Genomic DNA, 21,327 nt, shown 5'->3' with positions numbered 1-21,327 from the left:
TTGGACCTATGATACAGTTTATATTTATTACTTTTACTGAAATCACAGAATCAAATGTTTTAAGATTACAACTGGTAAATTATACATAAGTAATAGTTTACAAAACAAAATATTGGCCTTCAATGTGTCACAGTACAGTGTAGACCTTGTACAATTCAGTTTAAATGAATTTATATTTTGCATAACATATTATTTATGATGTAAACTGGCTGACATAGTAGTGCTCTAAAAATGTTAAGTCTCTTTGATTAGACACATACTGGGATGAAAAAAAGTTTTGTGACACATTTTGTGTTTTCAAAGGGTACTGGTATTTCAGCCAAGTTATCTGTAATGCACAAAGTGACACTTCCCAGAATATGCTGACACCAATAGCACGTATAAAGAGGCACATGAAATAAACTAAGCAAAACCAAACATTGTGCTTTCCTTTTAGTCTTCCCTACAATACCTCTCTTGTTTTATCTTATCTGATGTTAGGCCGATGACCTGACAACTGAAATTAAATGGATTTGCTGCTATACAGGAGTATACACTTTCTGCAATTTACTTGAATTCAGTATATTATTTCCTGTATCTGATGGGATTTTAACAGTGCATATATGCATATATTCTTGACCGTCAGTATGTTTCATATGATAAACTATCTGAAAATTTCACAGTTCATATGATAAATTGTGTAAACCAGTTCCTAAAAATTAAAAGACAAATTATGCTGTCACTTAAAGTGGTCTAAGTCTGAAGCAGCTCCTGCAAAGCCAAAAGACGTAATGAAGTTACTCTGATTTCACACAGGTGTAACTAAACCCGGTGTAAATATTTTGCCCTGTGAGTGGGAGTAATGAAGACCCAAATACCTGTTTGTGTATGTATGTACACGTATGTGTTTATATATTAACAAGTATACACATGCACACACAAAAAATACGCATTTTCATTTAGCCATAGTTAAGTTCTACATGTGCCCATGTATGTGTTACAACACTGACTGTGCAAGGCTGATGTATGTGGACATTATCTTAGTGTCCTTGTAGCGACTCTGAGCCTCTACAGACAACTTGCAGGGCAAATGACATTGTGAGTTTTGTTTTCGAACTGCAACTCTGCAGTGTGAAGAGCAGCGGAACATTATCACGGTGTTTGGTACAGTGTGCCTGGAGAGAAGTGCTTATACCCACTCACCTGGAAGACTAAGAGTATGTTTGGGGCATTTCAAATTTTGTATGTTATCACTGAAAACTTGGACTTGTAATAACATCTTCTAAACCCCAGAGCTACATGTTGTGGTGCCAGCTGAGGACCTAGTAATTTCTATTGTGTTAAGAGTCATTACCAGTCCACATGATAAACCAGACAAACCTGCATTTGCAACGTTATTTGATGCAAGAATGTTGAACTGATACAAGCTACTATCAGTGTACCCACAGCAAAAAAACCTCTTGAAAATGTTACAAATGACAAGTATGAATGCAATAATGCACTCTGGCAACTCTATAAAAACTAATCACTCAATTAAAAGAAGGAACACACCCCTCCAAACAAGCAACTTTCTTTAAAAAAATCACAGTCCTTGCTCAGAAAATTGAATTTTGGCTCTTGGCATAGGCTCCATCTTCCTCAGTGTTAAGGAACAGCATGGCATTCATTAGCACAAGGAGAAACACTCACCTAAACATATTGCTGAAACCCCACAATTATTAATGTTCATCCTTACGAGTCCTATTTAAAACCTGTCCTACCAATCTTCAAAGTCACGGCTTATGGTCATTCCCTGGCATTTTGGAGTGGGTCTTAAGTGAGGAAGTGTCACCCGCTGGCCGTCACAAATTCATCTAAAGCCTTGTGGCTGCTCTGGGTCTCCAGTAGTGCTGGACTGCAGCAGCCACTGGGCAGAGAGGCTAAGCTGGAATTTAACTTGTGTGAATGTGGGCACTGATAAGCAAGGTAACTTTCACCGGTTTGAAATAGATTATCTGTGGCCTGTATTACTGCCCTTACTGTGAAGTTGCTACAGAAGTAATTTGTATTGCTAAATAACCGACTGTAGAAAAGCTGTAGGTTTGTCTATATTGCAGTTTTTTCCTTACGCTGGACACAATACAAGTTCCCTTGAGTTCAGCAGCAGTTGGACTGGATGGAAAGTGGAAGCAAACAGATATTGTTATGTTCAAGGAAACACTGGGAATGCTTTACAGGCTTTTTTGCATCTACCTTTGCTCGATGTGGTGCAAAGAGGTAGAATACAATGAAGTCAAACATTGCAAAGCCTTCCAAATAGGGCTTTTGATTTTTTATAGCCATATATACATATCTATAAATGCATATAAATGGTGGAAAGACTGAAAAAGCAGCTTTCTTAATGGTCCAGTCTTCATAAACCAAATCATACATTGTTTCAGATACATTTTTAAAGAGGCACGTGAGTTTCTCTACGCTGTTTTCACTTAAACGTAAGAAGCTGCATAAGAGAAGACTCACGTGCTGTCCTGACAACTCAGAGAAACTTCATTCACATACAGAGGATGCCCATTTACTAAAAGCCTGAACTTGCTCCCACTGAAGTAAAGGGTAAGACTCCTGCCAGCTTTGGTGGTAAATCATTGAGGCATGCAGCATGAATTGCATGTGCCTATGCAAGGCAAGCCTGTAGCCTGGCTTTTTTAGGAGCTGGTATGGGGTTATTATTTTGGTCCACAGACCTTTATGACTTGCTGGTTGAGAGATTTTCAAAGTGAAGTGTAACAAGGAGCTCTGAGCATGAGGTGTCACAAAATCAAAAATCTATAACTTCTGTAAGAAAAAGATGGTAGCAGAAAAAGAATATAAATCTATACAGTGTGCACACATGTATACACATATACTCCTGTTTCATGCAGAAAGCTTTCTAAATAAAAACATACAAAAAATAACCAGTGCCATACATTATGTAAACTCACAAGGCGTACTTTCAACACAAATCTGAAGCATAAATTAAAAGAGCAAGAAAGAGAAAGACAGAGATGACAGCAAAACATTTTAAATATAGAATTTGCACAATTGGTATTTTTGTTAAATAAGAATAAATAAATTCATTACATCTGTTCACATACCAGTTGTAAAAACAATAAATTATTTTATTTTTTTTCAGTGCTGTGTTGCTTTTTATTTTTTTACAGTTGTGATTAATCCACAAGATTATTCCCTCTCCCCCTTGTGATAAAACTGTTTCCACAGGAGGGCAGCTAATTTAATTTCCTGTATACAGTCAAACCAAAGATGATGTAGGCTTTTTCCTAACGAGAACGTCTTATTTGAAAAACAGGTGCTCTAAAAACCACCAATGCTTAGGGGTCCAACTCCACCTAATGGCACTGGAGATGTGCCCCAAAAAGTCAGCAGTGAATTTAACACTGAGGATAGTTTCTTTCTACGCAAAGAGTAATACTCCATGTTTCTATCCCCTACACGCGTTTTATGAATTCTGTTTGGCAACACTTGGTAGTAATGTAAACAATGACGTAACAGTGTGAGTGACAAGGAATTCAGTTGAGAACAGAAGTTGAAAGGACAAAGCCACATACCCTGCACCAATTTTTCGTTCATCAGTTACATGAGACAGCTATGACTGACAAAAGCAAAGGCTGGAATTGGAAACTGATTAGAAAGAACAGTTAAAAAGCAAGTGTTAACTAGAGCAGGCTGACCTAGTTTAACTTACACTTCTAGGGTTGCTTCCTCGGTCTATCCCCTTTGCCCTCTCACCACATAAAGGCAAATACTTTTTGCTCATGTTAATTTGCTTCATTACTATGCTGGTGAAAAGAGAAAAGTCACTATAGTGGTTTGATCTCATTTATTTGTCATAAATAAACTCTTCCTATAAAAAAAGATACTCTTGATCTAAGGAAGCTGGAAGCTTTAAATTTATACCCGCGTACGATATTACTCTTCTGGAGCCTGAATAGCATCCAAAAGCTTTAACCATCCTGTTGAATATATAATAAATTATTACTATGATGCAAAGACAAATACTTGCATATTCTCCCTCTATTATAATAAAACACAGGAAAAGCAAATGCCGCTTAACGCAGCAGCTGTATGCCGAGACAAATGTAAGTCTATGCTGAGACACATTAAGTCTCCTTAATTTTCCTCTCATGATGGTTTCTACTTGTTATGAAATGTTTTGAGAGGTTCTAGAACATCTGTAATACATACATAAGAGTAAAAATTAGATTACTTGAAAGGAAAATAAGACACTTCAAAGTGATCTTATGTTAATAGGTAGAGAAGGCATAAATCTTAACTTTCCAGACTCTGCAAATATTCAGAGCCTTGATCTCAGTTCTTAGCGTGGGATCAGAGATTAAGCGGGGAATTTTCCTAAAGATCCACAGTTTTGCATAGGACTACTCCTAAAAGGAAGGCCACACCATTTTTGAAAACTGATGATGACTAGTAACATTCATTGGTAATTCATTTTGCCAGAGGAGGCGGCCCTGCCCCTATTACTGTTTATTTAGAACAGGGTACAAAAATAGATACTTCCCCAGGTTTCATACTTGTAGATACAGCAATGCCGTGCTGTTTTGAAATCATCACATGCTTTCTAAGAGTTCATACAAACATGCCACAGTTGCAAAAACATGTTTGTGTCAGCCTGGAGCAAGACCTGCCCTTGCTACACATGCCAACAAGTTTTCTCTACTGATTCCATGACTGGGATTTTCAGAACAGCCTGGGGTATTTCAGAGCTTGAGTACCACTGACTTACAGCTGTGAGGCTTGTCTGAAAATCCTCCTGCAGTCTCCTCTCTCGTGTGTGGATGAATGAAATAATAAAAGACAGATGGGATACTATTTTCATTAGTGTATTATAACCATTTCTTTTGGTACCTGTTATCCTAGGGCTTAATTCAAAGCCTGCTGATATAAAAGGAAGCAATTTTATCAGGGTTGCTATCAGGCTTCCAGCTGTTACCTGCATACGGTGAAATGCCCATCCTTGGTCACAGAACTTCTACCAAACCATACTGGGATTTAGAAGTTGCTGCCAATGAAAACTATTATGAGCTACTGCCTGTACTGTGGAAACAGTCTTATTGATATTGGGCAAGTCCTCCACATCCTGATGTGGTTCGACTTCCTAGTGACCCCTCTTCCTCCCAAATATGGTAGATATACAAAACATGAATGCCTTTTATAGCTTTAAAAAAAACCCCAAACACACACAAAAACAATCAAAAAAGACAAATAGATACAAACTTTTGCTGGTAAGATGAATACCAGAGTTAGACATGATGGACAAAACAGTGATAAAATATTAACTGCTTGCTGTGTTTTTTTGACCTTTATAGCCTCTTCAGAAGATGTAGGTACATTACACATTGTTAGATTCAAGGTGGAAGCCATAGAGAAAACAACAGAGAAAGCAGTTGAACACAGCCTCAGAATATCTGAGTTAGAAGACACTTGATTATCTTACCTGTAATTTTTGGTTCTCTAACTAGTTTCTACAAAATACAGTATGCCTTTATTTTATGGAAAGAAGCAGCTAGCAGCTCTTGCTCATTGACAAGGATCCCAAGTTGTGACACAGCTGGAACTAGTGGAAGGTTCACAAGCAAAGTGTACACAAATTCCTCCCAGAAGCCAAATCCTCCTTCTGTGTGTGCCTGACATATAAATGGTGAGGAGTCGCTGATGGTGCTGGTATTTGAGCAATGTACATGTGGGAATCCCTGGTCAGCAAGCTGCTGCAGTGTTCCTTCTGAGAACTTATTGGTGGAAACACAGTATTCATCACAGAATAATGATCTGCTGTCAGGAAATTCCTAGCATGAAAATGTGTTTCCTTTTGTCAAAACCAAAAGGTATTATTTTTTAAAACCAGCAGCAAGCTCTTCATTTTCCAGTAAAACATCTGCAGCCCTTTCTGAAGAATGGAACAAGTCCACAAGGGCTGCAGATATACTTTGGTCAATCACTTTGCTTATGTAGTTTGTCTTTTGATTTTTTTAATAGAACCAAGTGATATAAAGTGACATACCAAATGAAAGATATTTACAAAACAGTATAAAATAAGCTACTGTGGTATCATGGGTACATGTGACATTTTCTAAGGACATACTGTATTAGAGGTAGGTGAAAAAGGGGAGATGATTCTGTAACCTTCAAATAATCCAGGATCCTCCATTCACTAGTTTTTCTTCTTTTGCATTATTTTATTTTATATTTTTGCAGACACAGAGGGCTTATAACAACTTTAATGCTTCTTTTTTTTTTTTTTGACATATTTAGATCACCCTACTATTATTCAAAGCAGTGCACATCTTCATTTGGTCCAAATAGGCAGATTCTGCCCATAATTTGAGACTGTATGTAAGTACATTGAAGCCTTTGCTTCTCTCTGTCTGGGCAGACCTAATACCAGTATGTCAACAATGGCTTAATCAAACCTCTTTTAAAGAAGATCAGAACCACAGGTTAACACTTTTTCAACAAGCACTGTTTAAATGCTGATGGTCTCTGAGAGAGAAGACATCCCTTAGCTAATTTTCCATGCCCGTCTTTGCACTGGACAGTCCTGGTGTGCCATCCCGTGTCGCACGTTCGAGAACAAGAAAGCCACGGCCCTGTAACCCAGCGTGGTTGCATGAGCTGTGGAGTTACTTTGCTGCTGCTGCTGCCACTGCTGGTGACAGAATTAGTCATTTGCCCTTGCTTCTTTGGCACAAAGAAACTATAGCGGACATCCACTGGCTGAGTTGGATCAGTTGCAAGTATCTGCACAATAAGAATCTCTTTTGTGGCAGAGTGTCCCATTGCGTGCAAGAAATCATCTTTGTGACTCCAGCCGCTGTAGTTCATGACAGTCCCGTTGATGTCAATGATTGTTTCTGAAGTGGAGATCATGTATTTTCCATTGACAAGGTACTCACCGTTTTTCTTTTTGAGGGCCAGGTAGGCAGTGAACCTGCTCTGGTCCTTAGTCTTGAACTGCCGAACTTTGATGTGAGTTGCCCCTTCCGGGATTTTCACTACATCTGTGTAGCCCTTGCTGAACGAAGGAAAAGAACAAAAGAGCCTTCAGTAGCTAGCACGCCACAAGCCTCGAGTCTTACAGCAACGCCTAATGAAGTCGTGGGCGTGACACACCTTGCTTCGTTTTGGTTCAGGCCCTGAATCCATCTGGCTTGAGGCGCATCTAAGATTCATTTAACCAGGTTCCACCGTTTGTCTATTGTATTGTTCTTTATGTTTTTGAAGAGATTTCTACTGCACTTACTTCAAGTTGCTTAATCTTTAGCTTTAGTAACAATTTTATGTGAGTCAGATACAAGAGGAATGAAAAATAACAGATAGCTTATATATTTCAGCAAAGGGTGGGAGATATGAAATACGATGCACGCTTTGCCTGCCAAGGAAAAGATAATGAGATATGCATTGGTTACAGCTGTTTCTTGCTGGTTTTGCTATAATGATGATTAAGGAAAGCAAGAGCAGAGTAACAGCTGGGCAGAGGTACCTTGGGAACATTTGAAAATAATCTTGATCACTGAGAAAAAAATTGTTTACTTTGAAATTCACAAAGCCGAAGATTAATTTTCAGGTGTCTAATATGGGGTGCACCCAAATGTTTAATTTGTACCATCACAGAGTCCTCTCCATTGCTACTTATTAAGTATCTTAATTCAGATTTTGAAAAAGATATTTAACTTTTCCACCAAAAGTGACAAGCATTCAAAACCTGCAAGTCTGCTGGAACTTAGCACTATCTCAAGTATGTTATTTAGTTTAACTTTACTGATACATAGAAAAAATCTAAAGCCTATACAGAGCTATAAGCTACCAGCTGGACTTTGGAGACCTGATTTTCATTTCTAAATCTGTGACAAAACCATTTTGCAAATATCTCGTATCTGAAAAGTTTAGCGCTGAAACTTCTAGGAAAAAAAGAATGAGAAAATATACTAAAAATATATAAAAGTGAAGGGGTCTCTTTTGGGACTGTTTAAAGGACAGACTGCTAATTTTTTAAGAGTTTTTGACTGCACAAGTAGAGACCACACAAACGACAGATTAAACGTCTGGTCTATTCTGCTGCTATTTCCAATTACGGGACAACTGAAACTCTATTGGTGTAGCATCTCCAAAAAGCTGAAGGAATATGGTGTGAAAAACAGGTTGGGGGGCAACTCTGCTCTACAGCACTGCACAAATCTTTTTACATAACAGTTGCCAAAATAATTCTGTTAAAATATGTTATTAAAGTTACAAAATCATTTGTTCAAAAACGAAAAGCAATGCTGGAACATTTAAGTCATTTACACAAAGAACTGTAACACTCCATGTGCACAAAGAAGCACGGCAGCCCTAATTCTCCTCTTTCCAATTTTCTGACAATTTGGCATTACTGCCTTGTAATGAAAGTTCTTAGGACACAAGTTTTCCAGAAGATTATGTTTTGACTGCTTTAAAAGTAAGAAGTACAAACAAAAGTTACTGCAATTTTCTGCAATGGGAATTATTAGTTTCTCCTTGTACATTTAATAGTTTTCCTGTATATTTAATGTACAGATTGCTACAGTTTGGTTTATAATGGACATCAATGCAGGAGCTGCTAATTTTCAGTGGAGAAAAGATAATTTTACTGTAGCCACTGCCCTTTCATATGTAAAAACAGTTTACAGACAATTACTATTCCACTATTTTAATGAGAGGTTTATTTTAAAGTCAATTACTCACAGGCTAAGGGAACTGTCTCAAACAGTATTTCTAGTAAAAAAAGAATCCTTGTCACTCCAAAATTCAATCAAAATCATGTTAGAACATACTTGTTACTTACAGGTTGACTATTACTTTCTAAATGAGGCAACTTTCTGAATGCATTGAGGTTGAATTAGTATTTTACTCTCCAACCAGTCTCATTTCAGTTAAAGGTGTGATTTGAGGAGTAAGATGGTAACCTCATCGAAATAATTATAATAGAAAATCTCCATTTCCAAATATACCTATGCTACAAATCTGGCCTCACTGAAATTGATGGAGACCCTTTAAGATTTTTGCTGGAGCCTGGATTCCAGCACGAGGATCAATATTGAACCACATGAAATATATCTCACACTTTCTTCATTTACACATCCTAGACATTTCAGTATTGACAAACTGGAAAAGTTTTGGTTTATATAATTACTAATTCGGATGGAAAGTCACTTCTTTTTGGCAGAGGTGTTTTGGCACCCTTAGGTGAGTAATCATTGGCTTACCAGGAAGAAAATTAGTTATGCTTATTTTTAGAATAAATTCACTCTCAAAGCCATTTTTGACCACTACTAATCAGTGTTTTGAAATGTATAGAAATAAAAGGTCATTTCAGAAGTCAGATTTCAACTTTTGATAGCTTTCAATATCCTATGTAAAAAAATGCAAGATATAAAAGAAAACCATGTTTATGTACATTTTTAAAGATGATACACTAATGCAGTTACAGATACTGAGTAGAAATTGTCAACTGAAAGTTTCTAAGAGTAGATCACTACAGCAGTCCTTTGAGACCTTGGAAACGATATAAATGATATTTAAAAATCCTCATTTTTCTATGAATCTTAAAGACTCGAAGAGGGAGGGAAACCGGAGTGCAGACAGAAGGCAGACTTACTTGAAATTGGTATCTCAGTACAAAGCTTAATGCTGCCCGCAATGTGGTCAGGGAAAACCATGGAGGTGTTTCTTTTTATTTTACTTGTATTAAGTTTTATTATAGTTAAAAGCTGAATTCTGACAGAAAAAGGGATAACTGCTATAAATATTTTTAATATATAAAAAAAATCTATCTGGAGATTGATATTTTACCAATGGACATGAAGGGACATAGCAAATGCCATGCTTAAACCTACATTTACTTCTGACATCTCATCTAGTCATCTAAGCTCCACATACACTCAGCAGTGTGAAAAAGTATTTTTTGGGTATAATCCTTCTCAGCTCTTAAGGAAGGCTTTCACAGCTGCTGTCTGCTTATCTCCACTAACTACACAAGGAATACGTATCACTACATCAGGTGGGATGTCCTCATTGCTATTCAAAGTTAGATGAGATGAAACACATTCTCAGCGCATAACTTGCTAACACAGCATCATCGGGGAAACGCAGAGTTTCAGATATACCCACATTAATCTGAACCCAACAACTTTCTGATTCACTCCTCTCTTCCCTTTCCTCTCGTAACCATAAGCCATCTGACACAGCACGATTAGCAAGGAGCACGCGATGCTGTGCCTTATTGTGGGCAAACTTCCCGTTAATGGGGTGTTCACCTGTATTACTGGCACTTTATGTCAGAAATGAACTGGTTACAGTGTTTGCCAGTTGATTATTTGCCAGTTTCAGGGTCATTAAAAGGACAGATGTAAACATCTGGAAAGTGCAATGAAGCACAGGTAATGTACTTTTTTGCTCAATCTTCATATGAAAGTAAATTGCATTTAGAGACAGAAGGAAAGCAAGCACATAGCAGTTACTATCTGTACAACAACATACATTTACTAATACTCAAGATCAATACCTCTTTTTGGTAAAGGTTCCCATGACTTTTGTGCAGCTGGAATTGTCTCCTCCACACACACCACATTTGTCATACTGGAGCTTTGAACCAATGATGCCATCACAACCAGTTCGGATGCATTTTCCCCGGACACAGACTGAATTACTATATGGTCGACATTCAGTACCGTCAGTTACCTAGGCAATCAAATGACCATTAGTTAAAAGTACCATGGAAAAGATTTGCTTTTGTCGATCTGACTGGCAAACCCCATTTACTTATTTACATCACCTATTCAGAACAGAGTGCCTATCCTGACAGGCCAGACTTGAGTTTCTCTAACATTCCCAGCACAAAACGATGAAATTTAGCAAAAGGCTGAAAGCAATGACAGATAATTCCACTGAAACACACTAAAATGACCCTGGCTTTAATAATGATCTAACAACTTTATTAATAATAATAACAGTACTTGTAGATAGCCTTGCATTTGAGCTATCTACACCTAAATGTTACCTTTGTAGCATTTAGAGGCAGAAAATTGCAAGCATAAGCATGGAAGACATTTCAGTTCAAATTGCATCTGATATAATAAACTGACTACAAGTCACATCTATACTAATTGGCTAATTATTCTGCAGTAATTGGCTCCATAAGAGTTATTCTGAACTCCCTCAACATAATTCAGGGTAAAACTTACTCTCTTACTTATAGTATTCTTTTTTTCCTCCAGAAAACCCCAGAATGACAGATGACTCTCCAGGCAGAAACTCCTTCCTCCACAGCTGAAAGCAAACTAGTGCAGAACGCACTAAGAGGCCCATATTTTTCATGGATCCACATACTGAGATGTGACTTACCTCATTTTAGAGGCCAGTTCTAGTCCTAATGTATAACCAGTGGATCAAGCCATTAAATCTAACCACACAGTTAAATCTTGGAATCATATGACTAACTTCTTTTCCGTTTTGTAAGGAAAGATTTCTAAGACACAAGACATTTCTAAACTGGAGTATGAAATCATGATTGGAGATGCCATTACCTTCTGAGAAAATACCACGTAATAGCCAGTTCCTTTGGCTCGGCAGGTGAGCTTGCAAACATCCCCGGGAAGTACTCCAGCATACTTGGGGACCCATTCAACAAATGTCTTGACACCCTTTGCGTCAGACTGATAGCCATTCCTTGCTTCACACTGCTCTTGTCGAAAAGATTTAGCTGTAGAATTATTCACATCATTAGTGACTATTTCAGATCATGCTGCAAATATCATTATGCCCATCTATTATTCCCACTTATTTTTTACATAAATTTTAAGTTACGTCACTTCATCTCTTTACTTGGAACTGGCCTTCAAATGCTTCAACTGTTTTAGCTTGGAAATCTTCCCATGACATAATAAGCACTAAAGGACTATAGTTTGCATTACGGTTCATTTTCCATGACTGAAACTTCTTTTCATTCAAGTGTCCTTTCTGTATGGTGTCAGGGTGGGAATGGGGGAAGAATCACAGTACTGTATTAATGACGAATGTCTTGCCTTGGTAAATACAGTTTGGAGAAATGACAACGGACCTTTGTTGTTTCCTTTCACAGCAGGTATTAAATATTTACTATCTATGAACTTAGAGACTGGAGCACGAAGGCACTCACCGTTTGCCGGGCAGGGTGCGACATTGCAGGAGCGGTAGATGGCCCTCTTGCCGGTGCAGTACCGGCCGTTGTTTCTAGGAGCTGGGTTATTGCAGTGACGATAAGCAAACTGAACTCCTCCGCCACAAGTACGGGAGCACTGTCCCCAGGGTCCCCAGGACCCCCAGTTACCATGGCTTGAAGCCTGCAATATATGGAACAGTGGGAGGTAAGGACATTATCCAAGTATGAACAAAGGTGCTACATCTCAAAGACACTGCTAATGTTTTCCTCGATTGAAGGTGACTCCTTGGTCATTTTAATGAGGGGTAACAGTCTTAGGAGCCTTCTTTCTCCCAGCAGAGTTCATTTCTGTCTTTTACCTGCACATTGATACATCTCATTTGGCACCATGCATGGAACAAGTCAGTATCAGACCTTGCTCTGCACAGCCACCTTCAGCCTGTTTCATAGCAGACACCCATGCACCAGAAATACTGTCCATAGTCTCATGTGTTGTGCTCTTATTTTTTACTATTCCTACCAACAGGGCCCCTCAAACTAGCTCCAGGGGATTTGGCTCCCAGAATATGTTCATAAGAGTAACCTATGATTAATTAAATATAATTATTGTGATGTGTAGGTATTGCTTTGAATTACTGGCAAGAGATGGAGTTGTCAGATACAGTTTGCAACTCTGCTCAATTGGCTACCTAGAAAGAGTACTGCAACAGCACGTAAAAGTATATAATTCCATAAAAAAGGGTGTTGTAAGGGCTGTAACTTGATCTGAATGACTCTCATGGTAAGCTCTGCATGTCTTCTGTGGGCATGGGGCAGTGCTACTGTCTACCCAGTAGATTTAGAAGTATCTGAGCTCTGCAGCTGACAGCTCTCATGAGCCTGGGGGACTCTTCAGATGTATAAAGTTGACAGAGGGGACTTTGTCATTGGAGGTACAAACTCTTCCGATCCAGAAATTGTCTTCTGGATGAACTTCATCCACCTTTCTCTTCACTAGAGTTAGGGCCCTGGAGCCTTTCAGATGAGGGCTGTAAATTAAATTTACAGATTTAATTTATCTTGCAGTCCATTGCCAAGAAGTCAGGAAGCTAAGAATAGGCCCCTGACAATTTCCATATGCCTGAGACCTGACTTACTGAATGGACAAATCTTCCACGCTGAAGGGATGCTCCCAGTTTTTCACGAATGAAGGCTTTCACACTTTGAGAAGAAAACATGTTTCCTGAAACTCAGCAGCACTTTTCCTATATCCCTTACCACTATCAGTCCAATTACATGCTAAAAAATAAGACAGCTTTCAATTTGACTTCCATAAAGTCCCTTTCACTCCCACAAAAATCAGCGCCTTTGAGGATCATGCCTTCTAACATTCCCTAGGGTCACAGCTGGTAACTTACTGAGTAGTATTTCTTCTTGGTTTTGTCAACACATTTTCCCTGGAGGCAGATCCTCCCTTTTCCACATGGTGTTCCCTCCACAGCAGGCAGCTTCTTAGTCAGACAAACCATCTGACCTTGGCGCACAACTGCACACCAGAGGCGAGAGCACACATCCATACCGGGGCACACTGTATATTCGGGTCCAAACGCCAGTTTGCACTGACGAATGGCATCGTAGGTTTGGCCGGGAAGCTCCTCAGGACCCAGGATGTGCTTTCTTGGTTGGTCCAGCAAACAGTTACCTAAAAGAGCAAATCGACCTATTATTACTCATTTCCTAGTTTTCTCTGCAGTGCTGCAAATCTGTCATTCAAGTTAGGCAGACTGATAATGACAGCAAACCTCATTCAAAGGATGCTGACGTGAATGGAAAGTTCTCTGAGGTGTCTTCAGGTTTTGCACAAGGTCATACCATTGCGACTGCGTTCTCACCCAGCAGCATACTCAGTGCCAAGCTGCCTATTTCAAATTTGAGGGTGTAAATGAGTTTTACTCAGGTCCCTGTGGCTTTTCATCCTGGTTTCCTTTATTTGAATCGTCTCTGAACATATTCCACTCTATTTACCAGTTTGTGATTTAAGGAATGATTAAGACTCATGGCAAAGTAAGCAAAATTTTCATTTGAATTTTGAGACAATGTCAGAAATGGTAAAGCTTCTAAAGGGATGCCAGAAAAATCACAATCACCAGATCGGTAGCCAGTGAGGCACTTAAAAAAAAAACAAACAGACCAAGAAAAAACCAAGAAAAAAACCCCAACAGATCAAAAGAAAAATACAAGCTGCATATCAAAACTGATGTTGGTGGTAAATCTGGACTGGGCTTTCCTTGTAAGGAACGATACCTGGCTGCTTCTGGAATTAGTTTGAAGAGGGCTATCTGTTTTATACAAAACCACATGAATAATGGAAAGAAAAGAGAAAAATAGCATAAACAAAGAACTGTATCTGTGTTTTCAGATATATGGCAGAGGTCAACATTTGTCTGGCCCACTCTAAACAATGAGAATTCACATTTACATTCTAGAGGATCTACTGATATATTTTTTTTTACTACTGAAAACCTCACTTGTTGACATGCAGAACTATTTATTCAGTATAAACTCTTTTACACTTCATGAAACGGGTATGTGGTCTGGGCAAGCTTCACTTATCCTTGGCCAAAATAATTTACTGCAATTTACCTCACTTTGGAAACTACACTAGTATTCTTCGGTTGGATCATGTGTGAAAAAAAGGTTATCTATAAACACCTCACTATTTACACAAAATGGAAGAGAATTTCAAGCTATGGCAGTGAATTTAAACAAACCAAAGACGCCATCTCTCAATGACTTGGTTTTTCCCTCCAGAACACACACTTACTGCAATTATTTTTTTTCCTCTAATGACTAAGGCCATTTAGCCAAATCAGCCAAAAATTATTTCTGCATCATCACTTACTACCAAAAAAACCTGTCTTGTTAAAACTGTTCCATTTGTCCTTTGCTGACCCTGATTCACCCCAGCCTTATCTTTAATCTGAATTACCCTGACTTTTTTAATGCAGACAAGGTGTGCCAATGCTACTGAGGAGCTGAGTGCCCCGAGATAAAGATAATTAAAAGTACTGAGGCTTTCAAAGCCTGTTGTAGTGTAAAATATTAGAGACACAGTGAGGAGTGAGGAACCACATATTTTTTTTCCTGGAGTTTCTGAAAAGCACATAATTGGCAAAAGTTTCTGTGAAAAATATACTTTGTAGAAGTAACAGCAGAAGCCCTACTTCATACACCTTGTGATTAGGGAGGAAGCTAGTACAGTGTTAGGGCAGCGGTAGGAAGGCACTAGCATGTCAACATTCAGTAGTAGACACTACTGTTGTATATATACTGCAGTCTATTGAATTCCCAAGTGGAACTATTCAGTATTTTAAAACATCTTAATAACACTTAATTTCACCATGACAGACACTGCTGCCCATCACTTAGATCTACTATGACTGAAATATTTGCATATACTTGATCTGTCAGTCATTTTACTTAACCCATTTGAATGCCTTTCAGATGTGAGTATCAAAGTTTCACAGGCTTACTTAGCAAATACAGCATTTTCCCCCCTCCAGAACACAGGGGAATGAGATTCAAACTTCTCCTTAACTGATACTGCTCTGAGGAAACATGTATAATTTCTATAAAGCCAGGTGTTCCAGCTGATCTCACATGATAAATTCAAAACTGAAGATAGCAAAGGCCCCTAAGTATTCCCCACAGGAAAAATAGTGGCAGTGTCTATGTTTAGACAGGTTGCAATGAAGTGCAGGTGTTTCTACCGCCAGCTGGTCCAGCCTCCTACTTGTCATGGTAACAAAAGACAGAGTTACAAAGTCGGAGAACGGTTTGCCCTGGGCCCCCTAGTTGAGAAGGCAGAGAGGGCTTCGGTCCACTACGTTATATTGCAACATACAGAGTACACCTATACTGCTATTCCCATTTTTTGTCCTGTGTACCAAAGAACATCTGTGTGCCCTGGGACACAGCAACATTGTTGGCTGATGACAGTGTTAATTAAGCCATCTCATTATCTCCTCAACGTTATGTGTAATATATGTGGAAAAAAACCAGGCAGAATAAATCTGTGCAGGAAGCAGTTTACCAGGATATACGTTAATTTAAACCAGAAATAGTCCTTGTTTCAGGTTGCACAGAGCACTGAGTTCTGACTAAACACAATAAATTGCAAGCAATCATACCACAGCCTAGTTAGTGGTTGGCATGACAATAAAGGCAATTAGTACCTTAGGAGAGGGCTGGCTAAAAGCAGATGGAAATAGATGTCGCTGTCTTCTGGGCACTAACTGAGCCTTTTCTTCCTAAATGTCAAACTGCCGTCTGGGCTTATCTCATGAGTGTAAACCCAATAGTGATATCATGACAATGATGTTTATAGTTCTCAGAGTGAGCCTCAGGGAATCAGCACCTTGATCTTCCCCAGACCTCCTGGTTGACCTTGGATGGGACATTTATACTGGGATTTATTCAGCTGACTTTAACTGCATGTAATGCTGGTATCTGCAATTCAGTCAGCTGTCAGATGTTTCACTACTCAGGCAAATGAGTTTATGCTGCAATTCAGCACCACTAATGGAACTGATGAGGTCAGTCAAACCACTGATGCCACTGATTAGAACCCTCTGCACTACGATGGGAACTTAAATAGCCAGTTTAGCAGTAGCTACCTACATAGTAAATACCCACATTTTATATAGCGAGTCCACTCCCCAACATCGCTTTCCAAATTCAGAAAGTAGGAACATCAGCACTTGAAAAAGTGATGTTAAAGAATTAAGAGAGTCAAGACTGTAGTGTTTTCTGTTACAGCACTATGGGATGAATATCCAAATCTATATGGGAAACTTACTTAAAGCTTTGATAAGACACTGACTGTTCTTATGTAATGGACTATTGCTCACAGATCCAAACTTCTGGACTTCACTATGCTTACCCATAAGAAGCAGAAGATGAAGCACTTTTATTTCCTTACACCAGTGCTGCCATGCCCTATTTGTCACAAAGCACAATTTATAACCTTATGCCTATTTATGCCAAAAGCCCAGTGCAAACTGCTTATGTGGCCTACCAGAGAATGGAAGAGTCTCCTCTTGTTCAGGGTTTCCCACTTAAGCTTCCTGTGACTATGCAAAATTCAATCACAAAGATCCTAAAAGAAAGTCTGGTGTGTGAATATCTATATTCTTTTGTTGCAACTGCTATTTTGTGCCTTTCTTACCTACATTAAGCCTGCAACACTGCTCAAAATTACACCTGAATGGTTATGTTTTTTCCCCTCTGCCTAGCAGCACTTGAAAGGGAGAGGATTTTCTTCTTTCTATGGGAAGACTGCAGGAGAGCTCCTTCTTGAAAACAGAAGGGAGGGAAAAGTATGGTAAGACATGTACACCTGCCCCAGCTAAGCAAAAAAATGAGCAACCCAAGAAGCAGACATATGCTTATTCTGAAGGAATGACAGAAATATGGCACATTTGAACTGGTTTATTATCAGCTCAAAGCAGTGTGAAAGGTGGCATCGTCATGCTTTGCTAGGATCCTGTGGTTCTGGTACACTCAGTGTACATTACAAATGGGAATTATGGAGCTATGGATTCATCCACTGGCTGGAAGAAGAAAATAAAACCAGAAGTTCCCTTCCTAAAATAACACATCTCCTTTCAACACAATAATTTGAAGAAACTGCAATTTAAATCATTGACTTCTATTTTTACTTCATAGATACTGTTTGTATTCTAAGACAAATTTTTGATTTAAAATAAATAACTGAAAAATTAAAAACACTAACAGAAAAGAAAGACTGTTACTTAGAAAAGGTCTCTGAAGGCCCGATCTATCAAGAAAAAGATTCCCTCAACACTGTATATTTGAAATCACACCAATAGCAGCAGTAATAAAATTAATTCCCTGAGGACTATGGAACTCTATGATGAGAGGTTAAAATTTTCTATGAATTATTTCACCATATCGATAACTGTTTGAGACTACATGCTTGAGTGATAACTACTGGTGAGTATTAGAAAGGGCAATGTACCCTAACTCATCCATTAACAGACTGGCAGATCCTAAGCCCTCTACATGCAGTAAAGAACACATGATTTTCTGAAGAGTGTCAGCAGCTGAGGACTGCCAAACTTCTTGTACACAAAGTCAGCACTCATGACTAACAAGGAGACCATAATGCAGCTCTGAAGGATGGGAAGCTCCTACCTAATTTTACTGGAAAAAAAACCTGGCAGAATTATATTCTTAGACCTGTAAGACTAATTGTTACAGCCTTCCCTTAATTCCACATTGAGACTGGGTCCAGCTCATGGATAAGGGTCCAAATTTCAAGCATCCCTCCAGGTACAAGCAAGCCAAAGGTTAGCTGGGTGGGAGAAACGCTCTTTTCTTTCTATATTGTTGGAGAAAGTAGCTAGCTGGATACATAGTAAAGAGAAGAAGTCAGGTCACAAAAAAGGGAAAAAATGAGAACAATGTTTCTACTTGCCTGCAGCAGGAAAGGAACAGAAGAGAAAAGATAGTTCAGAGTTCCGTGCACTCTTCAAGAAGACATTCATGGATGGCGAGGGAGGTCCCTTTTTTATTTTCGCCCCAGTGAACTGTACTGTACCTCAGTAACTAAACTCAAAAAGTAAAGCTCTCTTCATATCTGGAAACTAACTCGTAATATTAAGTCAATGCCAGAGCAATATGGGCCACAAAACAGGGCAGTACAGATTAATGGATCCAGTAAAATTGAGAGAAAAAATGAAGTCATTCTTCAACAGAGGAAAACAGGAGAAAGTATTTCGGAGAGCACTGAAATTAGCCAACAAAATATTTAAAAGCAGAAAAGCCTTTACATTCAGCAGACATACCATACTTTTTATCCATAAGCATTTTGGTTACCATAACAACTTGATCCATTCACTCAATTATGTCATTTTTATCTCAGCATTTTGGAATTTGAACAGTTTGTTTAAGAACTGCAGTTGCTTTGGGAGCACAATGAAGACTTTAAAATTCATTACAGAGGGAAGACTATGCTTTTTTATTACCACTTTTGGAAAATGAAAAGTCTTGCACTTATCCTCCAAAGGGTAAATGACATATTTAACAAATATTAGTTACACGACTCAGAAGGTAAGCTCCTGGCGCAGAAGTAATCTTTTATCATGTACAGCAGAGGAGTCTTAATTTTTGCTTACAGACCCTCTACATAAACATAATAAATACAATGGTATTATAAAGGTCATAAATATAATGGCATTATAAGTAAAAGAAATGTCATTAATAGTAAGAACACATACACTCTACTAGCTGTAGTCTAACACTAAGTAGAGCGTTATCAACCATTTTAATTTCTGTGAGGAAAAAGCCATTTCCTTGTGTCCTCTGTTTAAAGTACTCTCTGAGCTATTACCTATGACATTTGGGAAGACAAGACTAATTCCATGCTTTTGAAAAAACCTCTCCAGGTTCCAACCAAATTATTGCCAACACACACTCCATCAACTCTTTCTTTTCTTTCATGCAAAGGGAGGGTGAGACTCTGCCAGCCTTTCAGAACTTTGCCTGGTTTTGCAAGCACTTCCAAGATAGACCTGAAGATGAAGAAGCTGGTACGGAATGTTCTTATTAAAAAAACAGAACACAGTAAAAATTAACATGTAGCTGACACAAGGTGTGATAATACATACCATGTCCATCATCGAAAAATTCTGTTATAGTTGCTGAAGTGCATTTGGACCAGGGTTTTGAAGCATCGATGCTAGTCAGAATGGAGGACATCAGGCGCTTATCTTCCATGGAGCCAAAGTTCTCCTCACAGAATTTGGAGTCATCATGAGAAAGCCCAAGCAAATGCCCTATATAAATGAAATAAATAAATAAAATGACCTGGCTATCCATAACAGAGTTTACCAGCTGGAGCTCACAGTCAAGGTAAAATGAATTGCATAATTTGTTCTCAAATTCTGAACAGTAGCCCAAAGCAGGCCACTTGAAACAAGGTATGTTTGAAGACAGAAAAACTGTGACAGTTTATGCCATTACATATAGCAAGGCAGTAATGCCATCAGCTGACACGTCATTGAGCTGTGCTAACTGAAACCTGATGAAGACTAAAGTGAACTTTACTAATTTATATCAGTCAAAAATTTAGTTCTTACTGTTTCACCAAATCATCTTCAGCAAGAAATCCAGATACTTCACTCTGTAAAGATGTTCTGCAACTGTTTAGAAAAGTGCTACAATATCTTCCTAAATGTACAAAAATGCTAGTATTTATGGAGCAACTAAACAAACTGTATGCAAATTCTTAAAGTGCGCTCCTCACTGAAGTGCAAGTACCCTGTAGAATACATCAAACAATCTGAATAATGATTTCAAATAGTCTCTTCCACTTAAGTCTTGTCTTGTGGAAGGGTTCTTTTTAGTGTTGTTTTGGTTAGGGTTTTAGTTTTGCTGCTTTTTATTCTTAAATGTATATGCTATTGGAAATTTATACTCCAGAACACAAAAGAATGCGCACACAAAGCAGAACATGATGGAACCTGCAAAAATCCTTAAAGTCCAGGGGAGTTCAGTCCAGTGCTAAGTAAGTTCTTGAAAGTGTGACAGCAACCTCTTCTGTAGATCAGTGATCCCCATCTCTTGTCTCTGGGCAACAATAATAGATTGCAGGCCACACGCTTTGTTCCCTCTGTAAACATTAGGATTAATTTTTAATTTCTATGCCCACACTGGACTATTTCACAGCCGATTTACTATCCAAGAGGTAGAAGACTGAATGTGAACAGCAGCTGCAGGGAGTTCAAGGCTGAACTTAACACTCACGTCTTCAACCTAGGCCAGAAGATGATTCATCTGAGACCCAGGGCTGGACCAAGACTGCTTTAATGATAAAGACAAAGACTACCAACCCATCAAAGCTGCCACAAAAGAAATTAACTTGATGGTCTCAAATAGCAGCTGAAGAGACACATTGTATTATTCTGTAATAACTAAAAGCCTGCTGTGTGCCATCAGCTTCAAGTTTTGGTGTAACTGCTGTAGATCGGCTGTAAGGTGACACAGGTAGGGACTGATAAGATATCCATAGGAATAGGCTTGACAATAGTAATAACAACAGTAATACCTACCATACAGGCTGGAAAAGAAGAAAATCAGGAATT

The 21,327-nt window shown here is 38.6% G+C and overlaps 1 protein-coding gene across 2 annotated transcripts in view; it reads right to left on the bottom strand.

The window, feature by feature from the left end:
- ADAMTS5 (ADAM metallopeptidase with thrombospondin type 1 motif 5) overlaps window positions 1-21,327 on the bottom strand; it is an 86,344-nt gene continuing 65,017 nt past the window's right edge. Inside the window, exons 3-8 of one of the 2 annotated variants that reach the window (XM_080376347.1) lie at window positions 19,852-20,019; window positions 13,579-13,862; window positions 12,179-12,362; window positions 11,568-11,743; window positions 10,547-10,722; window positions 1-7,039 (exon numbers count right to left, since the gene is read on the bottom strand). In XM_080376347.1, the coding sequence (XP_080232473.1) occupies window positions 6,466-7,039; window positions 10,547-10,722; window positions 11,568-11,743; window positions 12,179-12,362; window positions 13,579-13,862; window positions 19,852-20,019 (1,562 nt within the window). In that variant the 3' untranslated portion in view covers window positions 1-6,465. The other variant, XM_080376348.1, reaches the window with a different exon arrangement.

This window comes from Falco punctatus (genome assembly GCF_963210335.1).
Source record: "Falco punctatus genome assembly, chromosome: 2".
NCBI classification, from domain to species: Eukaryota; Metazoa; Chordata; class Aves; order Falconiformes; family Falconidae; genus Falco; species Falco punctatus.
This window is presented reverse-complemented; position numbering and strand designations above follow the sequence as displayed.